Source organism: Sminthopsis crassicaudata, chromosome 6, assembly GCF_048593235.1.
Source record: "Sminthopsis crassicaudata isolate SCR6 chromosome 6, ASM4859323v1, whole genome shotgun sequence".
Lineage (NCBI taxonomy): Eukaryota > Metazoa > Chordata > Mammalia > Dasyuromorphia > Dasyuridae > Sminthopsis > Sminthopsis crassicaudata.
This window is the reverse complement of record NC_133622.1, coordinates 147270603-147298540: the sequence shown is the minus strand read 5'-3', so window position 1 is coordinate 147298540 and position 27938 is coordinate 147270603. Positions and strand designations below refer to the sequence as shown.

The following is a 27938-nucleotide window of genomic DNA, read 5'->3' as shown; positions in this document are numbered from 1 at the left end:
GAAGAGTATATTAATCCAGAGTAGAGACAAAGCTTCCTGTGATCTTTCTGTTTTGCTCAACGAGGCAATTAAGGAGTCAGAAGAAATTCAGACAGTCCTGCATAGAAAAGGGAAAACCTTGACCACAGCAGCATGACTACAGCAGGAAAAGTAAGCAGAAATTTTTCTCACCCAAATAATATATATATATATATATATATATATATATACATATATATACATATACATATATATACATATATATACATATATGTATATATATAAAGTATAATTAATAAAGAGCTAGATATAGTGTTATAGATTGAATCTATGAATAAGATAATCCTTAAAATAATTGACAAGGTATGATTTGTTAATTGAGTGAAAATTCTGAAATACCAATACATTTTTTTTTTCCAATTTATCTAATCATTCACATCTGTCTCTTTCCATGTCTAAAAGAAATGCACGGTTAAAATAAGGAGCTTACCCTAAAGCATATATAGCTAAGTCTTAACTCAGGTAAGTCTCCTAATCAAGAAGCTAATTTTACATGAGAAGAACAAAATTTGTGTTATCTCCTATATCATTATGTTGATTTTGTTTGTTAAAGAAAACAAGGAATTAAAATCAGAGAAATTATTTCATTAGTGGAATTGGAAGGACTGGATTATATAAGACATAGTATTCTAACATGTAGCACCAAATAATTAAGCTATATAAAGAGTATAAATTTCAGTGTCAAGTTTCCCAATATTGACATAGAAATATTGATTAAATGTGTTCATAACTGAGTAGGAGAAAGGAGAAGAAGAAAGGAGAAAAGAGTAGGGAAGAAGATTAAAAAAAATTTTTTTTTACATTACTCACCAAAATCCAAGTACATGTTGATAGCAGTATGAAATATAGTGGAGAGAAATTATCTTATGTGTGAACATAAAACTTTGAAAGTAATACCTGATTTACATAAGTAACAAGTATTTTCCTTATGTGCCAAGTTAACCATTTACAGTTTTGTGGATGAGTGATTTTTGTTTTTAAAGAATAATGTTTCATACTTCAAAGAAATCAAAGGAAAAAAACAAGGATTCATATTTACAAAAATATGTATAGCAGCTCTTTTTGTAGTGGCAGAGAATTAGAAACTAAGGAGATGCTCTTGAAATGAGGAATGTATATAATGTTGTATATGATTATGAGGGAGTCATTTTAATAATACTAATGGTATTTTGATAGAATTTTCAGATTTATAAAGCACTTTACTTGTTTTGTGATTCTTACAATAAGTCTGTGAAGAAGAGACTAGCTATTGCTAACTCATTTTACAGATACATTGAGAACTTTGAGACTTTGTAGAGGTAATATGACTTAGTCGAATAATTGTTGGAAGACTTAATACTGAAATTTCTACTACTTTAGGTTATCATTGATTTGTATGAGAGTCCTAATTTAGAGACTATTATAATGCAATACCTCTAATGAAATCATTCAATTCAACTTCAATGTTTTGTTAAAACTTTATAGTTAATATAATTGTACAAGAGGCCAAAAATGTATTTTCTAATGTAAAATTAGCATCTTAATTAGAGATTTTCCTGGTTCAAAACTTACCAGTAAGCCACAGTTAGCTGAAATACACTCCCTATGTAAATAAGATCATTAAACTTCAGTGGCTCCCTATTACCTCCAAGATTAAATCTAAAATCCTTTTTGGCTTTTTAAGTCATTTACAACCTGACCTCCTCTAGTCTTCTTACACTTTACTCCCATCCTCTATGATCAGATGTTACCTGATCTCCTTAATTTTTCTGGCACATATAAGTTTCTCTGGCTCTCTCTCAACTATGAACTTTCTACTTCCTCATCTCCACCTCCTAGCTGCTCTGGCATCCTTCAAGTCCCAGCTAAAATTTGACCTTCTATATAAAGCCTTTTTTTTATCCCTTTCTGGTTTTCTGATTTCCCTCTGTTGAAATCTCCTATTTATTACATTATATATCTTGTTTGCACAGAGCTGTTGGCAGTTTCCCTTTTACTAGACTGTGACTCTCAGTTGTGTTTTTGCCTCTCTTTGTATCTCAACTGCTTAGTACACTTCCTGATAAGTAGATGCTTAATAAATGCCATTGAGTTGACCTGTAGACTCAAACCTACATCTTTCTGACTCCAACATCTTTTTTCTACCCTTTCTGCTATCTAGTTGTGTAGCTACTATTCAGCTTACTATAAGAGCCCATGAAGCTATTTCTAATGTAATGGTGTTGTGATGGTTTTGTTAGAATTTTACCTTTCAAATCAAATAATAAAGTAGGATGGAAAATTTCAGTCTTATCCAGAGAGAGAACTATGTAGGCTGAATGTGGATCAAAACACAGTATTTTCACGTTTTTCTTTTTTTTCCCTTTTTTTATTTATTTCTTAAGTTTTGTTTTGTTTTTTCCCTTTTTGGTCTATTTTTTTCTTGCACATGACAAATATGGAAATATGTTTAAAAGGCTTGCATATATTTAATCTATATCAGATTGCTTAATATCTGAAGAGGAAGATATAGGAGGAAGGGAGAAAAAGTCTTACAAAAATGAATGTTAAAAACTATCTTTATACGTATTTGGAAAATAAAATACTATTGTAACTATCTGAAAAAAAAAATTCCAAGGTTCCTCCCCCTCAGAAAATAATGAAAATAATAGCCAAAAGCAAGTTTAAAAACAAAACAAAACAAAACAAAACAAAAAACTTTTGACATGAATACCTGATTTACATAAGTAACAAATATTTTCCTTATGTGCCAAGTCAATCATTTACAGCTTTATGGATTGGTGATTTTTGTTTTAAAGAATAATGCCTCATTCCTCAAAGAAATCAAAGGAAAAGGACAAGGACTCGTATTTACAAAAATATGTATAGCAGATCTTTTTGTGGTGGCAAAGAATTAGAAACTAAAGAGATGCTCAGCAACTGAGGAATATATATAATGTTGTATATGATTGTGATGGAGTTCTATTATGCTATAAGCAAAATGGAGGGAGAACATAAACAGAATCTATATGAAGTTATGAAGATCTATATGAAGATCATATAGATCAAGATCTATATAAACTGATGCAAAGTAAAATGAGAAGAACTGGAAGATTATGGTGCACAATAACAGCAACAGTTACTCTGAAAGATAATTCCAAGAGGTTCATAATTTAAAAAAAAAATACTATCCACCTACAGAGAGATCTGAGTGAAAAGTGCAATATAATTTTCTTTCTCTTTTCCTTTCTTTTTTCCTTTGGAATTCAGGGCTCAATGTTATGGTCTCTATATGCTTGTTTGTTTTTTTCTATTTAAACATTTCTCTTGGTATATTTCTAACAACTCTAAGAACTTTGTATGTTGATGGTCTGTCTAATCTGTTTTCCTACAGCTGGAGGGACAGGGCTCTCAAAGAGACAGGGCTGCAACCCTGTTCTTTAATGGGTAAATCTGTCCCAGGCTCCAATCTTAGTTTGAGCAATAGCACTGGGACAGTGGAAGTTAAGTCTTAAATTTCCCGTTTTTGGATCAGAAAGACAGAACCAGCTTTCTGGTCTTTATTAAAGAACTGTGTCCAAGATCTCCTCTCTCTGGCACAACATTGGACACAAGCACTGTGGGGATTGGATCTGACATGCCAATTTCCCTATTCTGCTCCAGGGTCTAGTTCCATGATCCCAGCCCATCCCTGTTCTACATTTCTTGCCCCAGTTATTTGCCTGGGGGTCAAATTTTTGAGCTTGTGCAGGAAAAATGACTGACTATGCCTTTATTGCCACTCAGTCTAGCTGGAGCTCATCTGAGATCTTTGCACAATTGTTAGAACAGGTCTGCACTACTTCCTCCTCCTCTGCCACCTTGACTCTCTCTTTTCTCCACTTTTTCAACTCCTTTACCATCACAACATACTCCCTCCTAGAGGGATGGGAACCTCACTTATGCATCTATAAAAAAAATGAGATCATTGGACATGAAAATAATATATTCAAATCCTCTCAGTACAATTTTATCTATTCTTCCCTTTTGTTTCAATCTCAGAGAGTAAGGTTCCTATCTTTCCAAAACTAAAAATTAAGGAGAATACTCTATTTACTGGAGATATCTTTTATTCAAGCAAATGCAGGGGAAGAGTCTAATCACTAGAAGCACATAGACAAGTTCTTTCTCATGCTGGGAAAAATCTGCTCAGATTTGAAAATACAAGACAAATGAAGATGATTCAGATCTGGGACAACAGAGCATGAACCTAATCATAGTCAGAGCCTATCTGAGAATATAAAAATATATCAACAGAATATCAATCAAGGAGCATTGATGAAGTACTTATTATGTGTCCTGCACTGTGGTAAATACTGAAAGAAAGAAAAAAAAAAAGGCAAAAGTAATCCCTGCTCTCTGAGAGCATATATCCTTTTTTTTTGAAAATCCAGTTTTAAATATTTTTAGCTACAAAAACTCTTCCTTTCACCTCCTCTACTCATTAAGGAAATTTTTAAAAAGCTATTATAAATACATATAGTCAAGCAAAACAAATTTCCACATTACCCATATCCAGAAAGAAAATAGGCTTCTTTCTGTGCCATGGAGTCTGTACTGAATCACATTTTCATATTGGATCTTCTGGAATTGTGATTACATTGTGTTCATCAAAGTTCCTAAGCCTTTCAAAGTTGTTTGCCTTTTCAGAATTGTTTTTATTGTATAAACTGTTCTTGTGGTTCTGTTCACTTCACTTGGTATTATTCCATACAAGTCTTACCAAGTTTTTCTGAAACATGCTCTTCATCATTCCTTACATCCCTATAGAATTCTATCATGTTCACATGCCATAACTTGTCCAGCCATTCCCCAACTGATGGGTATTTCCTGCAGTTTCCAATTCATTGCCACCACAAAATATGCTGCTACAAATATTTTGTACATTTAGGTCCTTTTCCTCTTTTTTTAAAAATCCCTTTTGGAAATAAATCTATTACTGCTATTGCTGGACTGAAGAGTAGCGTATGAGGAGTAGAGAAGAAAAAAGTAGGAAAGCAGCAGGTTGTAAAGGACTATATTTATATATATATTTGCTCCACTAGTTTATAGAGACAACAGCACAAAGGTCTCAGACCAATCTCTGAGCTCCCAATAGGGGGCTTGTTGGGCAATAGGGGAAAGAGAAGGTAAAGAGCAAGTTGGGGGGGGGGTAGTAGAATCTACTGAAAAAGAAGTGGATAGAGAGCATTGGATCAAAGTTACATATATTCCAGTTCTATCTTCTATACATGTATTTACTCCAAAGCTCCCTTCTTTTCTTCTTTTCTTTTCTTCTCTCAATATTTTTCACCTGAAGTCTGTGAAGTGTTTCTTTTTAAAATTTTGATAACAGTATGTCAATATAATTGGTTTTCTTTGTAATCCTATGTACTTTATTTTATGTGTTTGAAAGGAGGTTCATTGGTTTCTCTGGAATACCAAAAGGTGTTGTATTAATGCTTAACACAGTACATAGAAAGCATTTTAATAAATGCATTGACGTCATGACCTTTTTCCTAGAGAGAACAAACTTTTTAATGAGACAATTTCTTATAGTACTATGTTCTATTTATCTTTTTTCCAATACTCCCTATCCACTTATTTTTCAGTAGATTCCATTCTAGAAATATTTGGTCTACTCATAAATCCTTTGTGCTTATTACACACACACACACACACACACACACACACACACACACACACACACAGCTCATCAGCTCCTGTCAAGATGATACTACTAAATGTTTAACAATTGGCTGGCTGAACTCTCCAAAAATCAAGATATATTTAAATTTAATCTATATTAACATTTTCTTAAGTCTAGAAGATAAAAACAACAATAACAACACTAAAGCAGGCCCTCATTTATAACTTTGCTGATTTCTGGGGTATAAATGCTCAGAATTTAACAATAATCTCAAGCAACTGTGAGCTGGCTTCAGCATATCCCTGGCTCCCCAGGATTTTGTGCTGAAGTACACAGCCATGAGTCCCAAATCAGCATATCTTGCTCACATAGCACCAAATGTCCATCTGTTTGCCGGATATTTACATCAATGTCTCATAGACATCTCAAACTCAAATCACATCCCAGTTAGGTTTATAAAAGTACTAAAACTGTTCACCAGAAATCATTAGCTAGTAACTATGTTTCTACTTTTTTTTTTTCCCTAGGTCATTAAATGCAAAGCAGCAATTCTTTGGGAATTCAACAAGCCCTTCTCCATTGAGGAAGTGGAAGTTGCCCCACCCAAGGCCGGTGAAGTTCGAATTAAGGTAAAAAGAGCAAAGAAAAGAAAAAAAAATCCTCAAGTTATGCAGTAATATGTATTTTTAACATTTCCCACAATACTAAACAATACTAAATGTTTCAAATTTTGAAACACTAGACTACTACCTGAGGTAAAGAAATGAATAGTGATTAAGTTTGCTAAGACATAAGCTAGATACTTTTTGCACTTACATGGAATGGGAGAATGTATCAGGAACATTTCCTCCAACACCTACCACTCCAAAAACAGCCTGATGAGAATCTCTGTTATTATATTCAAGGCCATTGAGATGTCAAAAGCTTGAAGGCACCTCAGAGACCATACCCTTACCTACAGATGCTCTTTAATAAATGTTTTTTTTAATTATTACTTGCAATGCCGGAGAAACTGAGGCAAGATAGAGATTAGAGAGTTTTTAATATTTTATTAATTGGAGAGTTTAATTGACTGGACAGGACTCTTGTCTCAAAGTATGAATGGGGGAATGATAAACCCTTTTATAGTTTTTCAAACTAAGGAAAGGAAGAAGAGCGGGGAAAGTTAGAAGCCTTGGTTCTGTCAGGATGGGGGGGAGAGGGGGGCTGTAAATTCTAACTAAAAGCCAAAGTCAGAATGTTTGAATAACAGGAGTAAAGATGTCAGTGAAGTATCCGTGGTAGTCTTATCTTCTGGAATATTTTAGAGGGGCAGTGTCATAAATTCTTGGGGGCAGAAGGAGCTAGGAGCCAGAAAGTCTGATCTGCTCCTCCTCTCCCATTGACAATTTATAACCTTAGAGCAAATGGTCCTCAGTCTTAATGAACCAGGAGGGGTTTACGACTTAAGGGACTGAGGCAGAACAGTTAAGAAAACTGAGATAGAACAATTCAGGAAACTCAGTCAAGACAATGAGGGAAACTAGTGCAGGGAAACTGAGGTGGAACAGCTCAAGGAGACGGTGGCATAACATGCTGAGCTTAAACAAGTCAAGGTCTCCCACTGCATCCATTCAATTATTCTAATCTATATATATCTGCCACTGGACACAGATGGCTCTGGAGGAGATAGTGAATCAGGTGACTTTGCACAATTCTCCCTCACTTAAATCCAATTCATTTACGTGTCATGACATCACCTTGATAAGGTCTAGATTTAGGGAACCAAAATGAGATTAGGGTTTCTGGTGGTCAGGGAGTTAAATAATAAGGTCTAGTGGCAGGTTCGGGATTCAGGGAACCAAATGGAGAGGTTTGGCTCCCCTGTAACTCCTTGGGATTCGGCGCAAGGGTAGGGAGTTTTGGGGACTCCCTTCTGGTGGCACAGAGGTTCTCAGTAAAGGAATTTACAGACCTGAAAACCTACATTGATAAAAGAGGTTTATTACAGGGATTGGGAAGTAAGGTTAGAAATCCTGACAGAGACGCATAAAGTCTGGTTAGGGAAATGGGTAAGGGTAAAGAGAGGATGGCACTGGAAAAGAATATTCCAGTGGACAGAGGCTCCTTGGCATACCAAGCATGGCATAGCTGGCATGTTTGGAACCTCTGCAAAGAGAGGGTTTTAGTTTGGCTCTTTTATAATGAGTATCTTAGTGGGGGCTGGGACAGCCCAAGTTGGCTCATCAGCTTGGGCTGGGATTTGAATAGAATTCGAGGAGTTTCAGGACTGAACCAACCCCACCTAGATAAGAATGAAACTGTTTGTCCCTTGGGGTTGGGTCCCTCACTGAGGCAGAGTTGAAGGAGATTTTCTCCTTCAAGGATTTTTAGAATTTTGGGGTTCCCTCTTCAACCTCTCAATTGACATGGTCTTCCTTGAGAACAAAGGATAAGCAACAATCTCTGTGAACACGATGAAGCTAGCAGCAATCAGAGAGGTGTGGAAATCCCCTTTTGGTCAGCACAGGTACTTTGTGAAATAATTCACAAACCCAAAGAGTTTTAGATGGCAAAAATGGAAGTTTATTGTTGGATAGGAAGTCAGCTTTACTAGGAAGCCCCAAGTCCTCAGAGGCAAGTCCTGTTAAGGAAATGGGGTCAGCCCTAAGAAGAGAAGGCTTCCACAGTGGGCAGGGTCCTACTTTGGACCTTCTGCAGAGAAGTGAGTTTTGAAATTTTCCTTTAAAAAGGAATCTTGAGGCTCAGGTTTCAGGTTGAAAAGAAAGCCAAAGTCCCAGGCCTAGATGCTTGTCAATATCTGGCCCAGATCTCCCAAAAGAATGTGAATGGGCATCTGGCTATCAGGCTGTCAATGACAGGTGATTTGCCTTAGAAAGGGCCAGCCAGGAGGATATGCTCTCATGATTCTGGGGATGAGGAATGAAAGAGGACAAAGTTTCAGAGGGTTAATTTTACAGATCAAAAGGGAACAGTTTCAGAATTAAAGAGAACCCAGTTTTTTATAGAGTTTACCCACATCAAATGGAGTTGCCCCATTGGGGACCCAACTGGAATTGGTCAATTGGGAACTTCTTTTCTTCCTCCCTCCCTCCCTCTCTTCCTTCCTTCTTCCTTCCTTCCTTCCTTCCCTCAACCTTCCTTCCTTTCCTTCTCAACTTCCTTCTCACCTCCCTTCCTTCTTCTCTTCCTTCTTCCCCTCCTTCCTTCCCTCCTTCCTTCCTTGCTTCCTACGTTTTTTCCTTTCTTCCTCCCTTTCCTCTTTCCACATAGGGGTATCATACTCTTATCTTCAGTTGCTCTTCATTTTTTAAAATTGCTTAATCTTGGGATTACTGAATAGATTTCTTTCTTAAGAACCAGGCCTTAAACTCAAATCACTTTAACTCTCATTGATTGGCCAACAATAGGTTCTAGGCCAAGCCTCTATTGGTCATTGTTTGGATCCTGGTTGACTCAGAGTGAATGTAAATAGCAGTCATTTATGCTTTGGCCAAAAACCCTCAAGGTCTTCTCCTCCCAGATGTATTTTTATTATACGCGCGCACACACACACACACACACACACACACACACACGTGTGTGTGTGTATGTGTATACATAGACTTGTGTATTTATATATCTATTGTATACATCTACACATATGTACATGTGTTTATATGTGTATATACATACACATTATATTTCACTTCGAAAATCTTAAAGCCTTACACAAATATCAGCTCTTATTATGATTTGGTAGTTCCTGTCAGTTCTCAAATGTCATATTGCAGATTGAAAATCTCATAGGTCCTAACAAAATAAAAAGACTTTGAGTACAAACCCAGTTAAAAACTATGGCTGGGCAGATCTGCATGCATGTTCTCCAAAGCAATAGCTGAGGGGCAGCTAGGTGGCGCAGTGGATAGAGCACCAGACCTGAATTCAGGAGGACCTCAGTTCAAATCTGGTCTCAGACACTTAACGCTTCCTAGCTGTCTGACCCTGGGCAAGTCACTTAACCCCAGCCTCAAAAAAAAAAAAAAGCAATATCTGAATGTAGTCCCATTTAAGGAATGTAGCCACCACAGTGACTCATCTAATACAACAAGCTTCCTGGTAGAATGAGCCTCTCTATGATCCTATAAATACAAATGCCAATAAAATCATGGATCTTTTAGAGTGTCTAATGATAACAATGATCATAGGATCCTCAATTTCTAGATGCAAAGGAGCTTTGGGGGCACCTAGTCCAACTTATTCATTTTATAGATAAGGAAATTGCCATGAGAAAAGTGAAAGGACTTTTCCAAAGAGTGGAATTATATATTCCTCCTTGGCATAACTTTAGCCATGATGATAGATGACAATAATGACAATGGCAATGCCCAATCATCACTGTAACCTGTCACCATCATTTTCTTTTTTTTTTTTAATCTTTTTATTTTTGGCTTATGAAACAAAATAATCATTTCCATAAAAGTGGGATTTAAAAAAAAAAAGGATGAATGCGTATGAAACTACAAATCTATGGAATACAACTCAATATTTCTTTTTAATATACAATAAAATTGCCATGTAAATTTTTTTATTGATTTCCTCTCCATCCTAGAGGTGACTACTATTAGACACAAACGTGTGTGTGTGTGTGGTGTGTATGAAATTATTCTATACATACTTCTATTTATCAGTTCTTTCTCTGGCTGCAGATAATATTTTCCTTTATATGTCCTTGGAAATTAATTTGGGAATTCCTAATAGCCAAAATGACTTAGTTGCTCCATATTGTTCTGTTACTATATACAATGTTCACATTTCAAGAGATGTAGGCACAGTATGCATAAAAAAAGCCTGAGAAACTCCTACAAAGTCTTGATGGTCTCATCATTCTCTTATTCTCTTACAGATTGTGGCAACAGGAATCTGCCGCTCAGATGACCATGTGATAAGTGGGACACTATATTGTCCCCTCCCAGTAATCCTGGGGCATGAGGCGGCGGGAATTGTGGAAAGCATTGGAGAAGGAGTGACTTCTGTAAAACCAGGTAAAATAGAAAGAACAGTGGAACATTCGAATTATTAGTTTATTAATTCAATTCAATAAAACATTTTTAAGTGCCTATTATGTGTGAAGCACTGTGCTAAGGGCTGGGGATATAAAAAGAAGCAAAAGGCAGTTCCTACCCTCAAGCATCTTACAACCATTGGGGGAGACAATTTGCAAACAGATGTATAGAGAGAGAGAGAGAGAGAGAGAGAGAGAGAGAGAGAGAGAGAGAGAGACAGGTATAGATATATAGAGATATAAAATAAACATCACAATAACTCTGTGAGATCAATGCTATTATTATCCCCATTTTAAAAATATACCCTTGGGAAAGAACTAAGGATATACAACAAAAGATAATATTCATATGGTATGATGTATAAGCATTAAGACAGAAAGAAAAACTAAGACTTTTTGCTTTTTCTTGTACTGAAAAATTTCAATTCCCATGTATCCCAGACCAACATGAATTGCCATCTCTTCCCAGCATCTGACAGGTTTATAAAGTCCTAAGATCAATTTTTTTAAAAATCACATGAGAAATTTTGAAGTATTGTAGTTCTCTACTGGAGTAATTGTCCATGACATAGCCGTCATAGAGACTGACATAATAGTGACCAGCCACTATCTATTTCCAAAGCATCTTGTATGTATGAAATGCATACAATGAAATCAGTCAATCCATCTCAGGATCAGAGATGTAGAGCTGAATGGGACCTTAGAGACTTTTTAGGCCAACCAACTTTACAAATGAGAAAACTAAGATCTAGGGAAGTTAATCAATTTGTTCAAATCAAGGTGGAATTTAAACCAGGGGCTTGTGTTTCCAGAGTCAGTGCCTTTTCCACTGTATGCTTCTGATCAATGTAAAAATGTGTATTAAGGAACTATTATATACCAGGTACTATACTAGGATTTAAGAATATAAGGACAAAAGCAAAACAATCCCTGCCTTCAAGGAGCTTAGGTTCTACCATTGATCACATGCCTAAAAATACAGAGAAGATCCTAGCAGCTTGAAAGATAAAGAAACATTTCATGTCAAAGGTTCTTTCTTTCTTTGTTTATGCATATGGAGAAGCAGTATAAAGAGTTCTAGATAGGTATCAGAAGACCTGGGTTCAAATCAATCACTCACTGTCACCGAGTTTCAATTTCCCCATCTGCAAAATGGGAGCATACCTCCTTGGAGTTGTTGTGACTATCAAAGGAAATAATGGATACAGAACTTACATGCCTCAAAAAAAGTGATATAATTTTGCTTCCAATCATTGGGATCCAGTTTCCTCATCTATAAAATGAGGGGCTTGAACAAATTTCAACTCCTAAAATCTTGTAATTCTAGAATTTTAACAGTGCTTTCTCTTCTCTCCATAGGTGACAAAGTCATTCCACTCTTTACTCCACAATGCAACGAATGCAAAATTTGTAAGCACCCAACTGGCAACCTCTGTTTAAAAAATGAGTAGGTTTCTACTATTTTCCCTTGAGGCAGAACTGGAATTGTATTTGTGCTAATACCTATGTCTCATTGCTCTGTGTATGTGTGTGTGTGTTTATTTTATTAGCCTGACTAAATGTAGAGGTACCTTAAAGGATAATACCACCAGATTTACCTGCCGAGGGAAGCCAATTCATCATTTCCTTGGCACAAGCACCTTCAGCGAGTATACAGTGGTGGATGAAATCTCAGTTGTAAAGATCGATTCCTCCTCTCCTCTGGAAAAAGTTTGCCTGGTTGGCTGTGGATTTTCCACTGGTTATGGTTCTGCAGTAAAAGTTGCTAAGGTAAGAACAAGAGTACATTTCAGTCCACTTCACTGAATAGAGCAACCTACAATGGACAAGATGTATAACCAAATAGAAACTTGGGTTAGTAGACAGGAAGGAAATATTTTCTTATAAAGCAACATGGTAGCCTAGTGCAAAGAGATTCGGCATGTGTTTGAACCTTGCTCTGATATTTAAATTCTGTAACTTTAGCCAAGTCACGGGTACAAATTTCTTTATGTCCTAAAAAAATTAAAAATTGGACTAGATGATTGTAGAGCAAGAGAGTCCAGATAAAAGCATCACCCTTTCCAGGAAACAGCTTTAACAAAATTTATTGTTACTTACAAGGTAAGTATTAACTGATTTGATCTCCTTGTGCCAAAAAAAGTCTTCTGCAGTAACACAATTACAAAGTATGATTCTGTGTTGCTTGGCTTTCCTCAACTCTCACAGCTATCTATACAGCCATAGCTTTGACTATGTGGATCTTTCCAGGCAAGGTGATGTCTCTCCTTTTTAGTGTGCTATCCAGATTTCCAATAGGAGCCTTTCAAGGAGGAAGTTTTGTTTTTTTTTTCATGATTCTGATGCAGCATTCACTTCATCTCCCTCTATTTGCTAGGAAGAGATTGGACCAGTTGCCAAAATCTTAATTTTTTGTTAATTTGATTGTTATGTTAAACTACAAGCCAGCTTTTATACTCTTTTCTTTAAAGCTCATAAAGAGACTTTTAATTTTTTCTTCACTTTTTGCCATCAGAGTGATATCACCAAAAGGGAAATGCCCATTTAGATGACTCTGTTAATAGTAATGTATCAGCTAGGTCACAGGTTACAATCATAAGTGCAGGAGAGTCATATCCATAAATTTGACTGGTAGACCACATCCTACCTGGTAGGAAATTGCCTTCCACCCTACCCCTTGTCACCCTCTAACTCTATGTATTTGTTTGATAACAACTAATGCCATTCTAATAGTGCATTTTGTTGTCCCTGTTATTTCCTGTGTAGTTATTGTGTTTGTTAGGAAAGGTCAATTGATAAATCCCTGTGACAATCCATTCACCTTCCACAATGGGGATAGTTCTGGCACCTTTATCTACAATCAAATCAATTAATACTCTAAAGATCCCTCAAGATTCTGCTGGTGCTTCCCTCAAATGCTAGCCAGCCACTTTTTACATCCTTCTCCATCCACATTCTTTTCTAAAGCCTATCATTTGGTAAGTGGATGGTGGCGGTTTCCAGGAAAATTCCAGGATTGGGATTGGGCTGGAACATTACCAAACCATTTTCACCAGTAAACTTGGGTTCCTTTCAGTTCTAGAGTCTATGACACTACTAAATAGTGAATTATCATTCCAGGTAGTATCATCTATCTAGAGCTATGAAGAACCCTTAAAATTATCTAGTTCAGTTTTTATATTTCACAAATGAAGAACCTGAGGCCCCAGAAAATAAAATTACTTCTCCAATATCACAGAAATAGTAAGAGCAGAGCTAAAATTTAAATAAACTCAGATTGTACATTCAGCACTTTTTTTCTTTACAACACACAGAATCTTACTCTCTAAATGAAAGAATTGGACTAATTTGAAGGTCCTCAACTTTTTTTGTGAAAAGAAGCTACTCTTCGCCCAAAACTTTGGTATCATAATTATAATTGTTATTGTCATTGTTATGATTGATTTTTATAGAGCACTTTATATATCTCATTTGAATCTCACAATAAGCTTATAAGATTATTATCCCCACTTTATAGATGAGAAAACTGAGACTGTGAAAGGTAAGTGACTTACTTACCTAGGGTCATAGAGCTCCCAAATCTATAAGAAAGTATTTGAACTCAGGTCTTCCTGACTTCAAGTCCAGCATTCAATCTATTTCACCAGATGAATTATATGGGGAGTACTGAGAGTCAAGTAAGTATCAGTGAGGGAAGAGGAAAAAAGCATGGCACCTTTTTTGGATGGAAATTTAAGGAAAGGGGCAGAGAAAACAAGCTAATGATCAAATTGGCATTGGAACCTGAGGATAATATCCTTCCTCCTTCTTATCATGGATTATAATCAGCAATGTGCTGAAGGCACCTACAAATTTTCATTGTAAGCATTTATACCTCAAAAATTGGCTTACAAATCAGGATTTGCTTTATTGCTTTATTGGCTGGATAATGATGGATAAAATATTAATAAGGCAAACTAAACTTATATGTCCTGTGTACATCATTTTCTCAGAAAACAAGTTGTTAAATATTTATCAGCACAACCCTGCTTATAATATTAGAACTTCTATGCTTCTGTTTACAAGTCATATTTCCAAATATTTTCTTTTCCTGAGTGATCTCTTAATGGAACACTGATACTTTTACTTTTAAACTAATTGTACAGGATTCAATTTGCCAAGGAGGGGAGGAGGGGAGAGTTAACAATATATGACCATGACCCTAAGACCGGTATTTTGTTCTCATTTTTTCACTTGCAAGTGAACAACCTAAAGACAGGGTACTCATTAACATCTCTAGTATTCCTCCTTGAGCAATAGAATCAGAACAAGTAGCCTGTTACATAACACAGGATCAAATTAAAGTCATCCCAGGTTGAGGCAGATAAAAACCAATTACAAAACTGATAAAATTGCAATAAATGTAGAATGCATTATTAATGATTGATAAAAGTGAAACAAAAACAATTAAGTCAAATCTCCAGCTGGTTGTGAAATTCAGATAGAAAAAGATTCTTGTGGTGATTGAGCAAACCACAATTTAATACTATATTGGATCTCATTTTTATTTATTTTGTCAAAGGTTTCTCAAGTACATTTTAATTGATTGAGGTAGCACATCTGAGCTATGAGTTTGATATTTCTTGTGTAAAAGAAAATCCTCCTGAATCTGAGATTCAAATATCAAATATTAGTGGTGCTATCTAGGTAGCTTTGACCAAGACACTTTATTTTCCTGGGCTTTAAAATCCACATATGTAAATAATGTAGGTGAATAGATGGCAAAGTGGAGAGAATACTTAAGATACACAGATAGATAAAATGATAAGTAGATAGGTAGATGATAGATAGATAATATATAGATAGATGGCAGATTGTAGAAGATAGATATGTTATTCTCAAAGATCCTCACAGCATGAGGATGTGAATTGGGTACTATTATTATCCTCATTTAGAAAATGAAAAAACTGAAGGTGAAAAACATGAAGTGACTTGGCCAGGTCTCATAGCTAATAAGTATCTAAGTTAGACTTTAAACTCAAGTTTTGCTAACTCTATTTCAATTGTTCTATTCACTACATTACCTAGTTGCCTTGCTCACTTATTTCTCCATACAAGTACCTCCCAGCTAAGTTTGGAAATGTTTATCATTCTGTGGGGTTTAGAATGATGAATTTTTCAGGCCCAGAAATTCAGGAAGACAATATAAAAAGGTTTGATGGGGTTCTTAATTGTCACCAGCTAATAAGCTCTCATGTTTTTGACAACACAGGTCACTCCTGGTTCTACTTGTGTTGTCTTTGGTCTGGGAGGTGTTGGCTTGTCAGTGATCATTGGCTGCAAATCAGCTGGAGCCTCCCGGATCATTGGGGTGGACATTAACAAGGACAAATTTGTAAAGGCTAAAGAGGTAGGTGCTACAGAGTGCATCAACCCTCTGGACTACAAGAAACCCATTGAAGATGTTCTGGTTGAAATGACTGAGGATGGCATTGGTTTTTCATTTGAAGTCATTGGACGTCTGGAGACAATGGTAGGTATTTCATGATACTCTGAGATTTTTCTACCTGTGAACTAAGGCCAGGATATTAGTGCAAGCCCAAGGGACCAGTGATAAAACCCTCTGCAGCTTTTGGAGTTTGCCTACTGGGTGTCCAGACAATAGCTTAGTCCAAACAATGTGTTTTGTTTGTTGTAATTTCTAACATTCTTCTTTAGTTGAAAAGGGGAAAAAATAGTCAAGGTTAGGAAATTGGATTATTAGATTAATCTCATGAAGAATTAAGCTTCATAATTCATCATGCACTGAAAAGAACACCAGTCTAGGAGATCAAAAGTCTTGAAACTTCATTTATAGTCAGAAGACCTAAGTTCAAATCCCAAATCCAATATTTACTAGCTACATCACAATAGGAAAATCATTTCTCTGAGGCTCAATGACCTCATTTGTAAAAATGGAAATAACTAGTACCTCACGTGATCATTTTGAGGAATGTTTTAAGAAAACCTTAAAATACTATAATAAATGTGAGAATGGCCACAAAGGAAAATGCATCGAGTTAGACTTCAGAGTCAGGTTGACATGGGTCCAAGTTTTGCCTCTGATACATACTGAATGTGTGATTCTGGCCAATTAACATTTTAGAGCCCCAGATAATTGTTTAAGACTATGAGATGCTGAACAGTTGCTGATAAATACTGGCACAAAAAGCTTTTTTTCCTTCACAACTCTCTAGATAGCTGCAATGTCAGTAAGAATCAAAATCTGCATCTTTGAATAAAACACCCAAACCGGTGAGATCATAGATCCATTTGAATACCTGATGACTCCCTCTTCCATAAGTTCTTTATCTCCTGGGAGTGGAACAGAATCATGAGTAATCTTCAGTCATAATTAGAAATGCCATCTTTCTCCTATAGTAATAGTAAACATTTTAAAGTTGATGGAGGATTTTACATAAAATGATCAGAAGAGAGTGCTGTAGAAGGCAGTTTGGGTAAGAAGCACTTTTCTACCCTGTTTCTTTGGAAGATGTGAGTAGAATTGACTACATCTATATCCACCCGCCAGATAGCTCAGAATATGACCATCCATTGAGGTCAACCTGTCTGCTTGAAGTTAATGAGATGGACTTAAGAGAGCTTTAATACAGGGCAAAGGAATCAGTTTCATTTGGTTTCTTTTCTCTGAAAAGTTTCTTAAAATTCAAAAATACAAAGTATACATAAAATTCATAAATTGCTCAAAGCCTGCTCCCAATCTATTGATTGCTAATCTATGAAGAGTAGTTTCCTGGCAAGTTGAATTTAGTATAATCAACTATATCCACAGGTTCCACTTTTAATAGTAGTAATAATGACAGCAAGCATTTATATAATGATTTTAAAGTTTGTGGCACTCTTTATAAAATATTACCTCATTTTATATTTACAACAATCAAGAGAAATAAGTGCTGTTATTATCCCCATAATAACTGAGGCTGAGGGAGATTAAGTGATTTGCAAATAACTAGTAAGTATCTGAGGCTCGATTTTAATTTCAGGTCTGTTTAACTCCAGAATGTAATTTAAATTATCTTTATCTTATAAACCATTGTTTAAAAATGAAAATAACCAGTACACAAAATTTTAAATAATCAAGAAACTTTGAATAATGAGTGAGTCTTTTTTTGACTCAGAAGTGAGAAGCAGAGAACAGGGTCAATTCAGTGTTCCAAGAATTCCTCTGAATAGTCATATTGTCATCCCTTGCTTGTTTTAATACACTAGGCTTTGAACCAGGGCAAAGGTATTCTATCAACTATGCTGCCTCTTAGCAAGCTAGATAAAATATATAGAGAATAGCATATGACTTGTTAAGAGAGCTTGGGTAGCAGTTGTTATTATATTGTTTACAGGTGAATTACTAAGAATCTTAGTCAAGCAAGCAAGAAAGCAAGCATTTATTTAGCACCCCCTATTTATTAATCACTGATAGACACTTAAAATTCAAAAAGCAAAAATAAAATAGTCTTAGTTCTCAAGGAGCCTAGAGAATTTCATCTTTTGAATCTTAGCAGTCTGTAGAATAAGAGGGTCAGGGCTTGAATTTCTGTTCTTAGACAGGAGATGCAATGAGTTAAATACTGGACACAAGTCAGGAAGAACTAACTTCAAATCCTGTCTCAGAACCTCACTTAGCTATGTGGTCCTAGGTACATCACTTAACCTCTCTCAGTCTCAGTTTCTTCATTTGTAAAATAGGGATAGAAATAGCACATATAATGCTATGTGAGGATCAAATTATATAAAATGTATAAAGCAGTCTGTAAAACTTAAATGCTGATTATTATTATTATATAACTAATAATGTGTGACTGTGGGCAAACCTCTTAACCTCTCTGCATCACAGGTACCTTATCACTTGATCATTTGAATTACTTCCCTAAGAAATTTATAGTAAAGAAGGAAGTAGTATGTTAATGTGATGTGTAATTATGGGAGAGCAGCATCCTGAAAGCCCTTATGAATTTTAGCCACTATTTGGAAAACATATTAATGGGAAGATTAAAAAATCAAAGGAGTGGATGGTACTAAGGAAACTTTAGATTTTCTTATCCTCACCTTTCCAGACTCCTTGTTTTATTTCCCCTGGGGGGAGGAGGGGAAAAACAGACTTTGAAGCTTTTTTTAAATTTCAGTTTCCCCCGCAGCTATATAACTTTTAAGCTGCTTCATATGAATCAAAACTAGTATCTCCCCAGAAAAGGGTTAAACTACTTTTGGCTAAAAAGACTCAGAAAATGGAAAGTCTGAAAAGAGAAAAGCTTTAGACTCTTTTGGCATTTAAAGAATCCAAGATAACAGATATATCTGGAAGTAGCACCCAAATCTGAATTCTTTAAAGAAAAAAAATTTAATTAAAAAAAGGGATATAAACCTAGAAAAACTAGAGAGAAGAGAAGGAAATAAATTTAAGTGACTACTGGTACCTGTTAAGTGGCCCACAATATTATGTGATTAATAATAATAATAATAAATACTGAAATTTTCATATAGCATTTTCAGGTTTACAATAACCCTATGAGGTAGTAAACCATTAATATCCTGATATTACAAGTGAAAAAAAAATGGGATCTCAAAGTATTTAGGTAATTTCCTTATGGTCAAACAGCTAGTAAAGGTCCGATCTGGAATAGAAACACAGATATTTCCTGACTCCAGATTCTGTGCTCCTTCCAGGTTCTATATTTCTTTTTTTTTTTTTAATTTAATTAATTTTTACAAAAATTTTATGTATAGGTAATTTTCCAGCATTGACAATTGCAAAACCTTTTGTTTCAACTTTTCCCTTCCTTTCTCCCACCCCTTCCCCCAGATGGCAGGTTGACAAATACATGTTAAATATGTTAAAGTATAAGTTAAATACAATATATGTATACATGCCCAAACAGTTATTTTGCTGTACAAAAAGAATTGGACTTTGAAACAGTGTACAATTAGCCTGTGAAGGAAATCCAAAATGCAGGCGGACAAAATTAGAGGGATTGTGAATTCTATGTAGTGGTTCATAGTCATCTCCCAGAGTTCTTTCGCTGGGTGTAGCTGGTTCAGTTCATTACTGCTCTATTGGAACTGATTTGGCTCATCTCATTGTTGGAGAGGGCCACGCCCATCAGAATTGATCATCATATTGTTGTTGAAGTATATAATGATTTCCCAGGTTCTATATTTCTTGATGAGACTTTACTGCTAGTTATGAAGGACAAATTTTTCTCCCTGTTTGGAATTAATTATTTGCTTCTCAACCAAGTAATAAAAGAAGACCAAGCTACTCCTTACTTTCTGAATGAAAGCTCAAGCATTTTTCAGAGAATCTTCTCTGTGTGTCACTTTATCCCATAGTGTTTGGTAGTCATATTTTGGAAGTATTCTACGAGGTACTGATTTCAAGAAAAGAAATTAGGCTTTTAAGTAGGATTTGTAACAAGGAGATTTTTTGTGATATTACTGTGTGTATATAACAAAGCAACTAGTTAGGTAATTGTTTTATAATTCCTTATTACAGTATTATGGATAGCAACAATCATAAACTTGTTTTGTTTTTCTCCAATTTATGATATATGTGTGTGTGTGTGTTTCATTCAAGACATCTGCCCTTCTATCCTGCAATAAGGCTTTTGGAGTTTGTGTCATAGTGGGTGTCCCTCCTAATGCCCAAAATCTCTCTTTCAACCCCATGCTGCTTTTGACTGGACGTACCTGGAAAGGAGCTATTTTTGGAGGTACATAATTTGGCATTAGGAGATAATTTCTGTTAAAAACTCAAACATATTACTTTTTGCAATTAATAAATCTGTTTTTTAATATTGATAATAATATTGAGGGGAGGTAATTGTGGTTGGATCTACCATTTCAGAATAACCAAGATGTTGACATCATTAGGTAGACTCATTAAGTTTCAGGTCAATTCAACAAACATTTATGAAGTACATTCTGTGTCCCAGAATATATTTCAAACTGCCTCAATCAGTCAGCTAAGGAGGACCTACAAAGCACTTGCTATGTGCTAGGAACTATGCTAAATTCTAGGGCTACAAAGGATAGAAAAAAACAGCCCTTGCCTTTAAAAAAATTTTCACATTCTTAAAAGGGAAACATTGTCTTGATCTGAGGAACTTTTTTACAACTAATCATCATGACAGCATTGCTGTTCTCCTGGTTCTGCTCATTTCATTTTGCATCAGTTCATGTAAGTCTTCCCAGGTTTTTCTGAAGCCACCCTGCTCTTCATTTCTTATACTCCAATAGTTTTCCACTAAAATTATAAGCCACAACTTGTTCAGCCATTACTCTCAATTTCCAACTCTTTGCCCCCACAAAAAGAGCTGCTACAAATACTTTTGCATAAATGGGTCTTTTCCCTTCTCTTTAATCTCTTTGTGATCCACACCTATTAATGTTATTGCTGGGTCAAAAGGTATACACAGTTTTATAGCTCTTGGACGTAGTTCCAAATTCTTCTCTAGAATGTTTGGTCCAGTCTACAACTCTACCAACAGTACATTAGTGTACCAATTTTTCCACATCCATCTCAGCATTTATCATTTTCCTACTGTCATGTTAGCCAATCTGAAAGATGTGAGTTGTTTAAATTTGCATTTCTTTGATCAATAGTGATTTGGAGCATTTTCAATGTGACTTCATAGTTCTGATTTCTTCTAAAAATTGCCTATCAATATTTTTCTTTGACTATTTCTCAGTTCAGGGATGTTTATTATTTTTATCAATTTGGCTCAGTTCCTAATATATTTCAGAGTCTTCTTCAGAGAAACTTGCTGTTGACTTCTTTTTAAAAGTCAGGTCTAGTTGATGAGTTTGAGTTCTCTCTGCATTCACATCAATCTCTTCAGACAACTCCTATTTTTTTTCTCCTCACCAGAATTGTTTCCCTTTATGTCTTCAGAATTTCTATGTCGTTTTCCTTCCCTGAAGACTGACTTATCCACTAAGAATTTACTCCATAGTATTCTACCATTTCTTTCTATGAACTTTTTGAAATTTTTCCCCAAAATATCAAACTATTCCCAAATTTCTTCTCATTTTCTACTACAAATTATACAAAGGACACTTCCCCACAATGTTACCATCATTTGCATTCTGACAATTAGTTCCTCTACATTAACAAGATTTAGATATAGAAAAGAATTTTTCCCTTTTGTCTCTCCCATTTGATCATTAAAGGCTGGGCTTCCATATCTCAATCAGGCTGACAATGCCTGGATATGATACTCATGGGTATGTGAGTACTCATATTCATGGGTATGATCCCAATACTAATAAGTACAGAGGCTTTAACCTGCTCTTTGTTAATGAGTTGAGCTTGTTTTTTCTTCCCGAGGTAGCCTAGTGGCCCTCTGTTCCTGGGTGCTTATCATATTGGTACTAGACTGGACAGCTGATTAGCAGACACTATAGCTTAAAACTCCTGACTGAACTCAAGTGATCCCCAGCTTCAGCCTCCCTAGTAACAGAGATTACAAGCATGAACCATGATGCATAATCATCCTCCATCTTTTGAAGCACGAAATTACTAGAATTAGTTTCTCTAAGAATGTGATGAAGAATAAAAGAGAAAAAAATTAATTGTGAATAATATATTTTATGATGCAAACTAGGCTTGATTATCAATACAAAGTTTCTGTGAAAACTGTTCATTTTTGTGTAATGCTCTTAGTATTCAAACTAATTGATTAAAAGCCTCTAGGAAATATCTCATTACCCCAAGCAATATACTTCAAGCGCTTCAAGACATCAAGGACTTCAGCCTTCTCGGTTGGGGGCCATCTCAACATGGCATACAAATTCCACTGGAAACTTTGTTTGAAAGAAGATGAAATCCCCTGTAGATTATAGTATGCAGAGGATTTGGCTGCCTTTCACAATCTAGCTGAATGGTCTGGACGGGAAGACTAGTGAGAAACTTTTAAGCAATTTTTAAAATATCCTTTGTATAAAATAACCAAAACACAGTGGCTTCCACAAGTAAAATGTTTACTTCCTTCTGAGAGACTTAGAAAATAAGATATTTAGCATACTAGCAATAATGATGAATTCTTTGACTCTATGTTTTTATTGTCTCAAGAAAATGTGGTATCAATGTAAAATTTTCTCCTCTATAAGAAATACACTGCTCTTGCAAAGAGAGAGATCAGTATCAAATGTCTGGATAATTAAAATTCTCCATCACTCCTATAATAAGCTTCTGTGCCAGGATTTAACCTACCTAATCAGGTACTTAGGTGACAAAATTTCTTCTGTTCCTCCCTCCACTGATCTTAGTGCTTAATATATTACCTGGCACATAGTAGGTGTATAATAAATGTTTGTTCCCTGCCCTTTCACCTAAATGATCTCTATCATGCCCATTCTAGTTCTTGGATTTCTTCATCTGAGTATGCTTTCTTAATATAAGATGATAACCCAGATTTTTCCATTTACCTTTATCTCACCTAAATTCTCCAGAACTGCTTTTTGAGTCATGGGTTTTCATTATGATTAGTCTCAATAATACATAAACAAAACGAAAATTTTACTTCCTTGACTTTAGGCTTTTTGTTTTCCTTTTTCTATTTTTGCCTAACGTGTGTATAAAAAATTTTTAGGTCTCATTTTTTCCTGGATCTTGTTTTCCTGTGAACTTCCAAGGGTCCTCAGAAAACTAATTTTTTTTTTCCCAAAACAATGGGCCAGTGAGCTAGAAGAGAATCTTTTCAACAATTTTCCCTCTATACCTAGTTTTGATGGATATATGCAGTCAATTTTTCTCTCTCCTCCATTTTTGTCTTAATTCTATTTTCTGTTAGATTTGCAAGGACACTAGGCAGCTCCATTCCTACCAGCCATAATGAATTGTACTCTGTTTCTTGATGAGGTGCACTACCTTTTTAGGCTATAATCTTAAAAATCTAAAATTCCCACCTAAAAATTTTTTATCTTATTAGGCAAGCCATTTTACCTTTTCTTTTTTCTTTCTTTCTTTCTTTCTTTCTTTCTTTCTTTCTTTCTTTCTTTCTTTCTTTCTTTCTTTCTTTCTTTCTTTCTTTCTTTCTTTCTTTCTTTCTTTCTTTCTTTCTTTCTTTCTTTCTTTCTTTCCTTTCTTTCTTTCTTTCTTTCTTTCCTTTCTTTCCTTTCTTTCTTTTTTGCTGAGGCATTTGGTGTTAAGTGACTTGCCCAGGGTCACATAGCTAGGAAGTGTTAAGTGTTTGAGAACATATTTGAACTCAGATCCTCCTGACTTCAGGGCTGGTACTCTATCCACTGTGCCACCTAGCTGCCCCCAGCCATTCACTTTTTCAAATCAAAAATTTTCTCCTCCGCAACCCTTGCCTTTAATAGGCAGCAGTAAGGAATATAAAAACCCTCTGCCCTATGATCTTGTTTTTTTTTATCCAAGACACTCTGTGAGGTGGATATTTACTGTATGCAAACCCACTCATAAGTAGACTCTATAATCTTCTGCAAAACAACTTGGAGTTTTGGCCAGAAATGTTTATATAGTTTGTCTTCATTACTGTAATCTAATAATCCATTTTCATGGCTTTTGTGCAGTTTTTTTTAGTTTGGTTTTTCTCTCAAAAAAAAAAACAAAAAACTAATCTATCACCTTGAAGGGGACCTTGAAGATATCAGGGTCCTTTTGCTATGTAAACAAAAAAATTTTACCAGCTATCCACTTGCACATTGTTTATCTGAATTAAATAATGGTTTTCTGTTTGTATTTTTCAGGTTTTAAAAGCAAGGATGATGTCCCCAAACTAGTCTCTGATATTATAGCCAAGAAATTTAAATTGGATCCATTAATTACAAATGTTTCTAGTTTGGATAAGATCAATGAAGGATTTGACATGCTACGCTCAGGAAAGAGGTAAGATTTTAGTTTATTATGTCCTTCCATTTTTCTATTGAGAAATTTGGTAAGTATCAACCTCACGAATTGACTTTTGTTTTCATAGGGATAGTCCATCAGCAAAGAGGTGACTAAGGGATTTAGGTGGATGGCATAAAGGCAATGACACTGTACTGCTCACCAAACTAACTTTGTTTTGCTGTTGTTCAATCATTTCAGTCTTGTCAGACTGTTTGTGAATCCAATTGAGTTTTTCTTGGCAAAAATACTAGAGTGGTTTGCCATTTCCTTCTCCAGATCATTTGATAGATGAGGAAACTGAGGCAAGCATGGTTAGGTGACTTCCCAAGGGTCATACAACTAGTAAGTTTCTGATCCCAGATTTGAACTTGGGTCTTTCTGACTCCTCATGCTCTGTCCACTGTACCACCTAGCTGCCCCCAAAACTAACTTTAGTGACAGGATATTTTAGACCCTACCAAAGGTAATAAGTGGCAGCTAGATAATCTTCCTTAGCCTTTTTTCTCATGTTAGAGTCCAATTATATTCAGTAGTCAGAACTTTTTAATGTTCTTTAAAGAAAAAATAAGAATCAAAATCATAGGATATTTACAAGTGAATCCCTGTAGCTCTAATAGATGCTAAGACAAGTGGATTTAATATAAGAGACTGAATAAGTAAATAAGATGATTTTAAATAAGATAATTTTTAAACAAATAGGTAAATGTAGAAAAAAATGTCCTACACACACACACACACACACACACATATTTTTATATGTGTGTGTGTGTGTGTGTGTGTGTTATACATATATATATATATATATATATATATATGTATGTATTATTTTCATCTAGCAATGTGTGGTAATATATAGTGATGCCAAATTTGCCTTCCTTATTGATCCTCCCCAATCCCTTCTCCACCAACTAATTAGTCTTGCTCTTCAGAGGAATGATTTACTCTATGATATTACTCAGTAGAAGAAAAAAGTAAAACAAATCTTGCTATACTACACTGTTATAATAATATTATTTAGGAAAAATCCCAGAGTACAGTGGTACACCTCACAGAGTGTCTTGAATAAAAAACAAGATCATAGGGCAGAGGGTTTATATTCCTCACTGCTGCCTTAAAGGCAAGGGTTGCGGAGGAGAAATTTTGATTTGAAAAGTGAATTTTAAGGGGCAGCTAGGTGGCACAGTGGATAGAGCACCAACCTTGAATTCAGGAGGACCCGAGTTCAAATGTGGTCTCGGACACTTAACACTTCCTAGCTGTGTGACCCTGGGCAAGTCACTTAACCCCAATTGCCCATGGTTGTACTTAATAAATATAATTTAATATATCACATGAAAATTTGAAAAATGAGTAGTTTTTATTTTTAGTAATTGCTTATTCCAAAAGTATCTATTAATATTCACAATGGAGAAGATTAGAAAGTAAAAGGATACAAAATGCCAATTTTAAATTAAATACTCAATACATCACCTTCCTAAGAGGCTCTCCGAATTAAAATAAATCAACTTTCTTTTCTACTTTCTACATTTACTCAAGAATTTCTATGAAGGAATTATTGGTGTATAATAGCATGGGCTTGGTCTTTCTTCTACCATAAACTCCCTATCATCCTGTTACTATGTATCTTACTCTAGGAAACTGTCATGTACTCAAGCCTCTTAATAAATAGTTTTCAATGGCAATTATTGTCATAGACAAAAGGAGGAATTAAATTAAATCTGCCTTCTAGATTCAATAACAGAGACTAAGAATAACTAAAGAAAAAAAAAAATGGAACAGATGTGTGATTTTCATCTTCTCACATCCTGCCTTGAGCCTGGTTTGAACATAGAGGATAAAGAATGGAATTAGGCAAACTATGCAGATTAAGTTGGCTTTTAACTATAAGGAAGCCTAATTAGTCACTTGCTGGGGTCAGAATAGATTACCTAAATTGTGAATTTACTAATACCTTTCATTTTCCATTTCAGCATTCGCACTGTTATGACAATGTGAGACCAGTCATCTGGAAGCAAAAAGAGTTTGTTCCATTTTTACCAGCATTTTTATGGTACCTATACAGAGCAGCAGGGCAGCAATAAAAGCTTTCAATAATTCAATCATCAGGTTAACCAAATGGAAGCCTGCAGCTGAACAGATTGGTGATTGATATGAAGGGATTTTTAAGACATTGTCTCAAATTCATGTTAGAATAAAATAAAACGATAAATTAACTAGAAGTTTGATAGAAGATTATACCTTTCAGTTTGATTTCAGTTTCAGTACTGGACCACAGAAAGTTCCAATCTTTAGTCAAGGGGCAGGGAACCATTATTATCCATGACCATTCTTCATTGACGGGCCATTCTGCTTGCAGCTTTCTGATTCTCAGCCTTCTCCCTTTTTTCTTATCAGCTAATGTTTGAAGATCTATTCAAAACACTTCAATATATAAAATATAACTTGAGTGAAAATACATTCTTTTTCTTTGTGCTTCCTGTTTTACAAAAAAAAGGGGGGAGGGGGATTCATCCTTTTTAACTGAGCATGTTACCTTGCAATATGGATTACTTGAGGGGATACAAAATGAAACAGCTGGAATATAAAGTCAAAGAGACTTTACTATTTATAGAAAAAAGTAAATTACCTTATTAACTAAATATGGATAAAAAATGAGAAATACTTAATGGTAAAAGTTTAGTGAGCCACACAATATGAGATACCATATAAAGAAAGCAGCTTGGTATAATTCATTTAAGAAAATATTTATTAAACATTTAATGTTTGCAACAAGATATTGCACAGAACACTGAAAATAAAAAAAAAAAATAGTCCTTGATATTCAAGCTTGCATTCTGCCAGCAATGATCAATGTATCATTAGTAGATAAATCATATCATATAAATCGTATCAATGTATATGAGTAGATAAATGAATCTAAAGTGAATTTTAAAAGAATATTAATGGGAGACTACAGAGATAGGAAAAGTCTCAGGGAAGAGGGAAGAAGGTATATTCAAAGCATAGAGGACCATGTGCCAAAACTCAGGGCAAATGGCATGTTATGATGGGGAATATGTGGCAAAATTAATTAATTAGGCTGAACAGAGTGTATTATGAAATAATATTGGAAATGGAGATAGGAACCACATTGTAAAAATCTTAACAATTTTTAGAGGGTGGGAGGAATGGGAGTGATGAGAGTTAGGAAAGGAGGAACCCCTTTTGGGTCAGCACAAGAATAGTCTCATGACAGGGCAGAGTCCCCTGTAAAGAAATTTAAAAGAAAATTAAACAAAAACCTAGATTGATAAAATAAAAAAAAATAAAAAAATAAAAAGATTTATTGTAGGGAATTGGAA

The 27938-nt window shown here is 35.2% G+C and overlaps 1 protein-coding gene across 1 annotated transcript; it reads left to right on the top strand.

The window, feature by feature from the left end:
* Positions 1 to 27054, top strand: LOC141545463 (alcohol dehydrogenase E chain-like). Its single transcript, XM_074272526.1, has 9 exons — positions 1 to 150; positions 6193 to 6294; positions 10551 to 10689; positions 12069 to 12156; positions 12260 to 12479; positions 15961 to 16221; positions 20317 to 20452; positions 24456 to 24594; positions 26568 to 27054. Exons 1-9 carry the CDS (start codon positions 133 to 135, stop codon positions 26590 to 26592), a joined length of 1128 nt encoding a protein of 375 aa, XP_074128627.1. The 5' UTR covers positions 1 to 132; the 3' UTR covers positions 26593 to 27054.
* Positions 27055 to 27938: the final 884 nt, after the last annotated feature.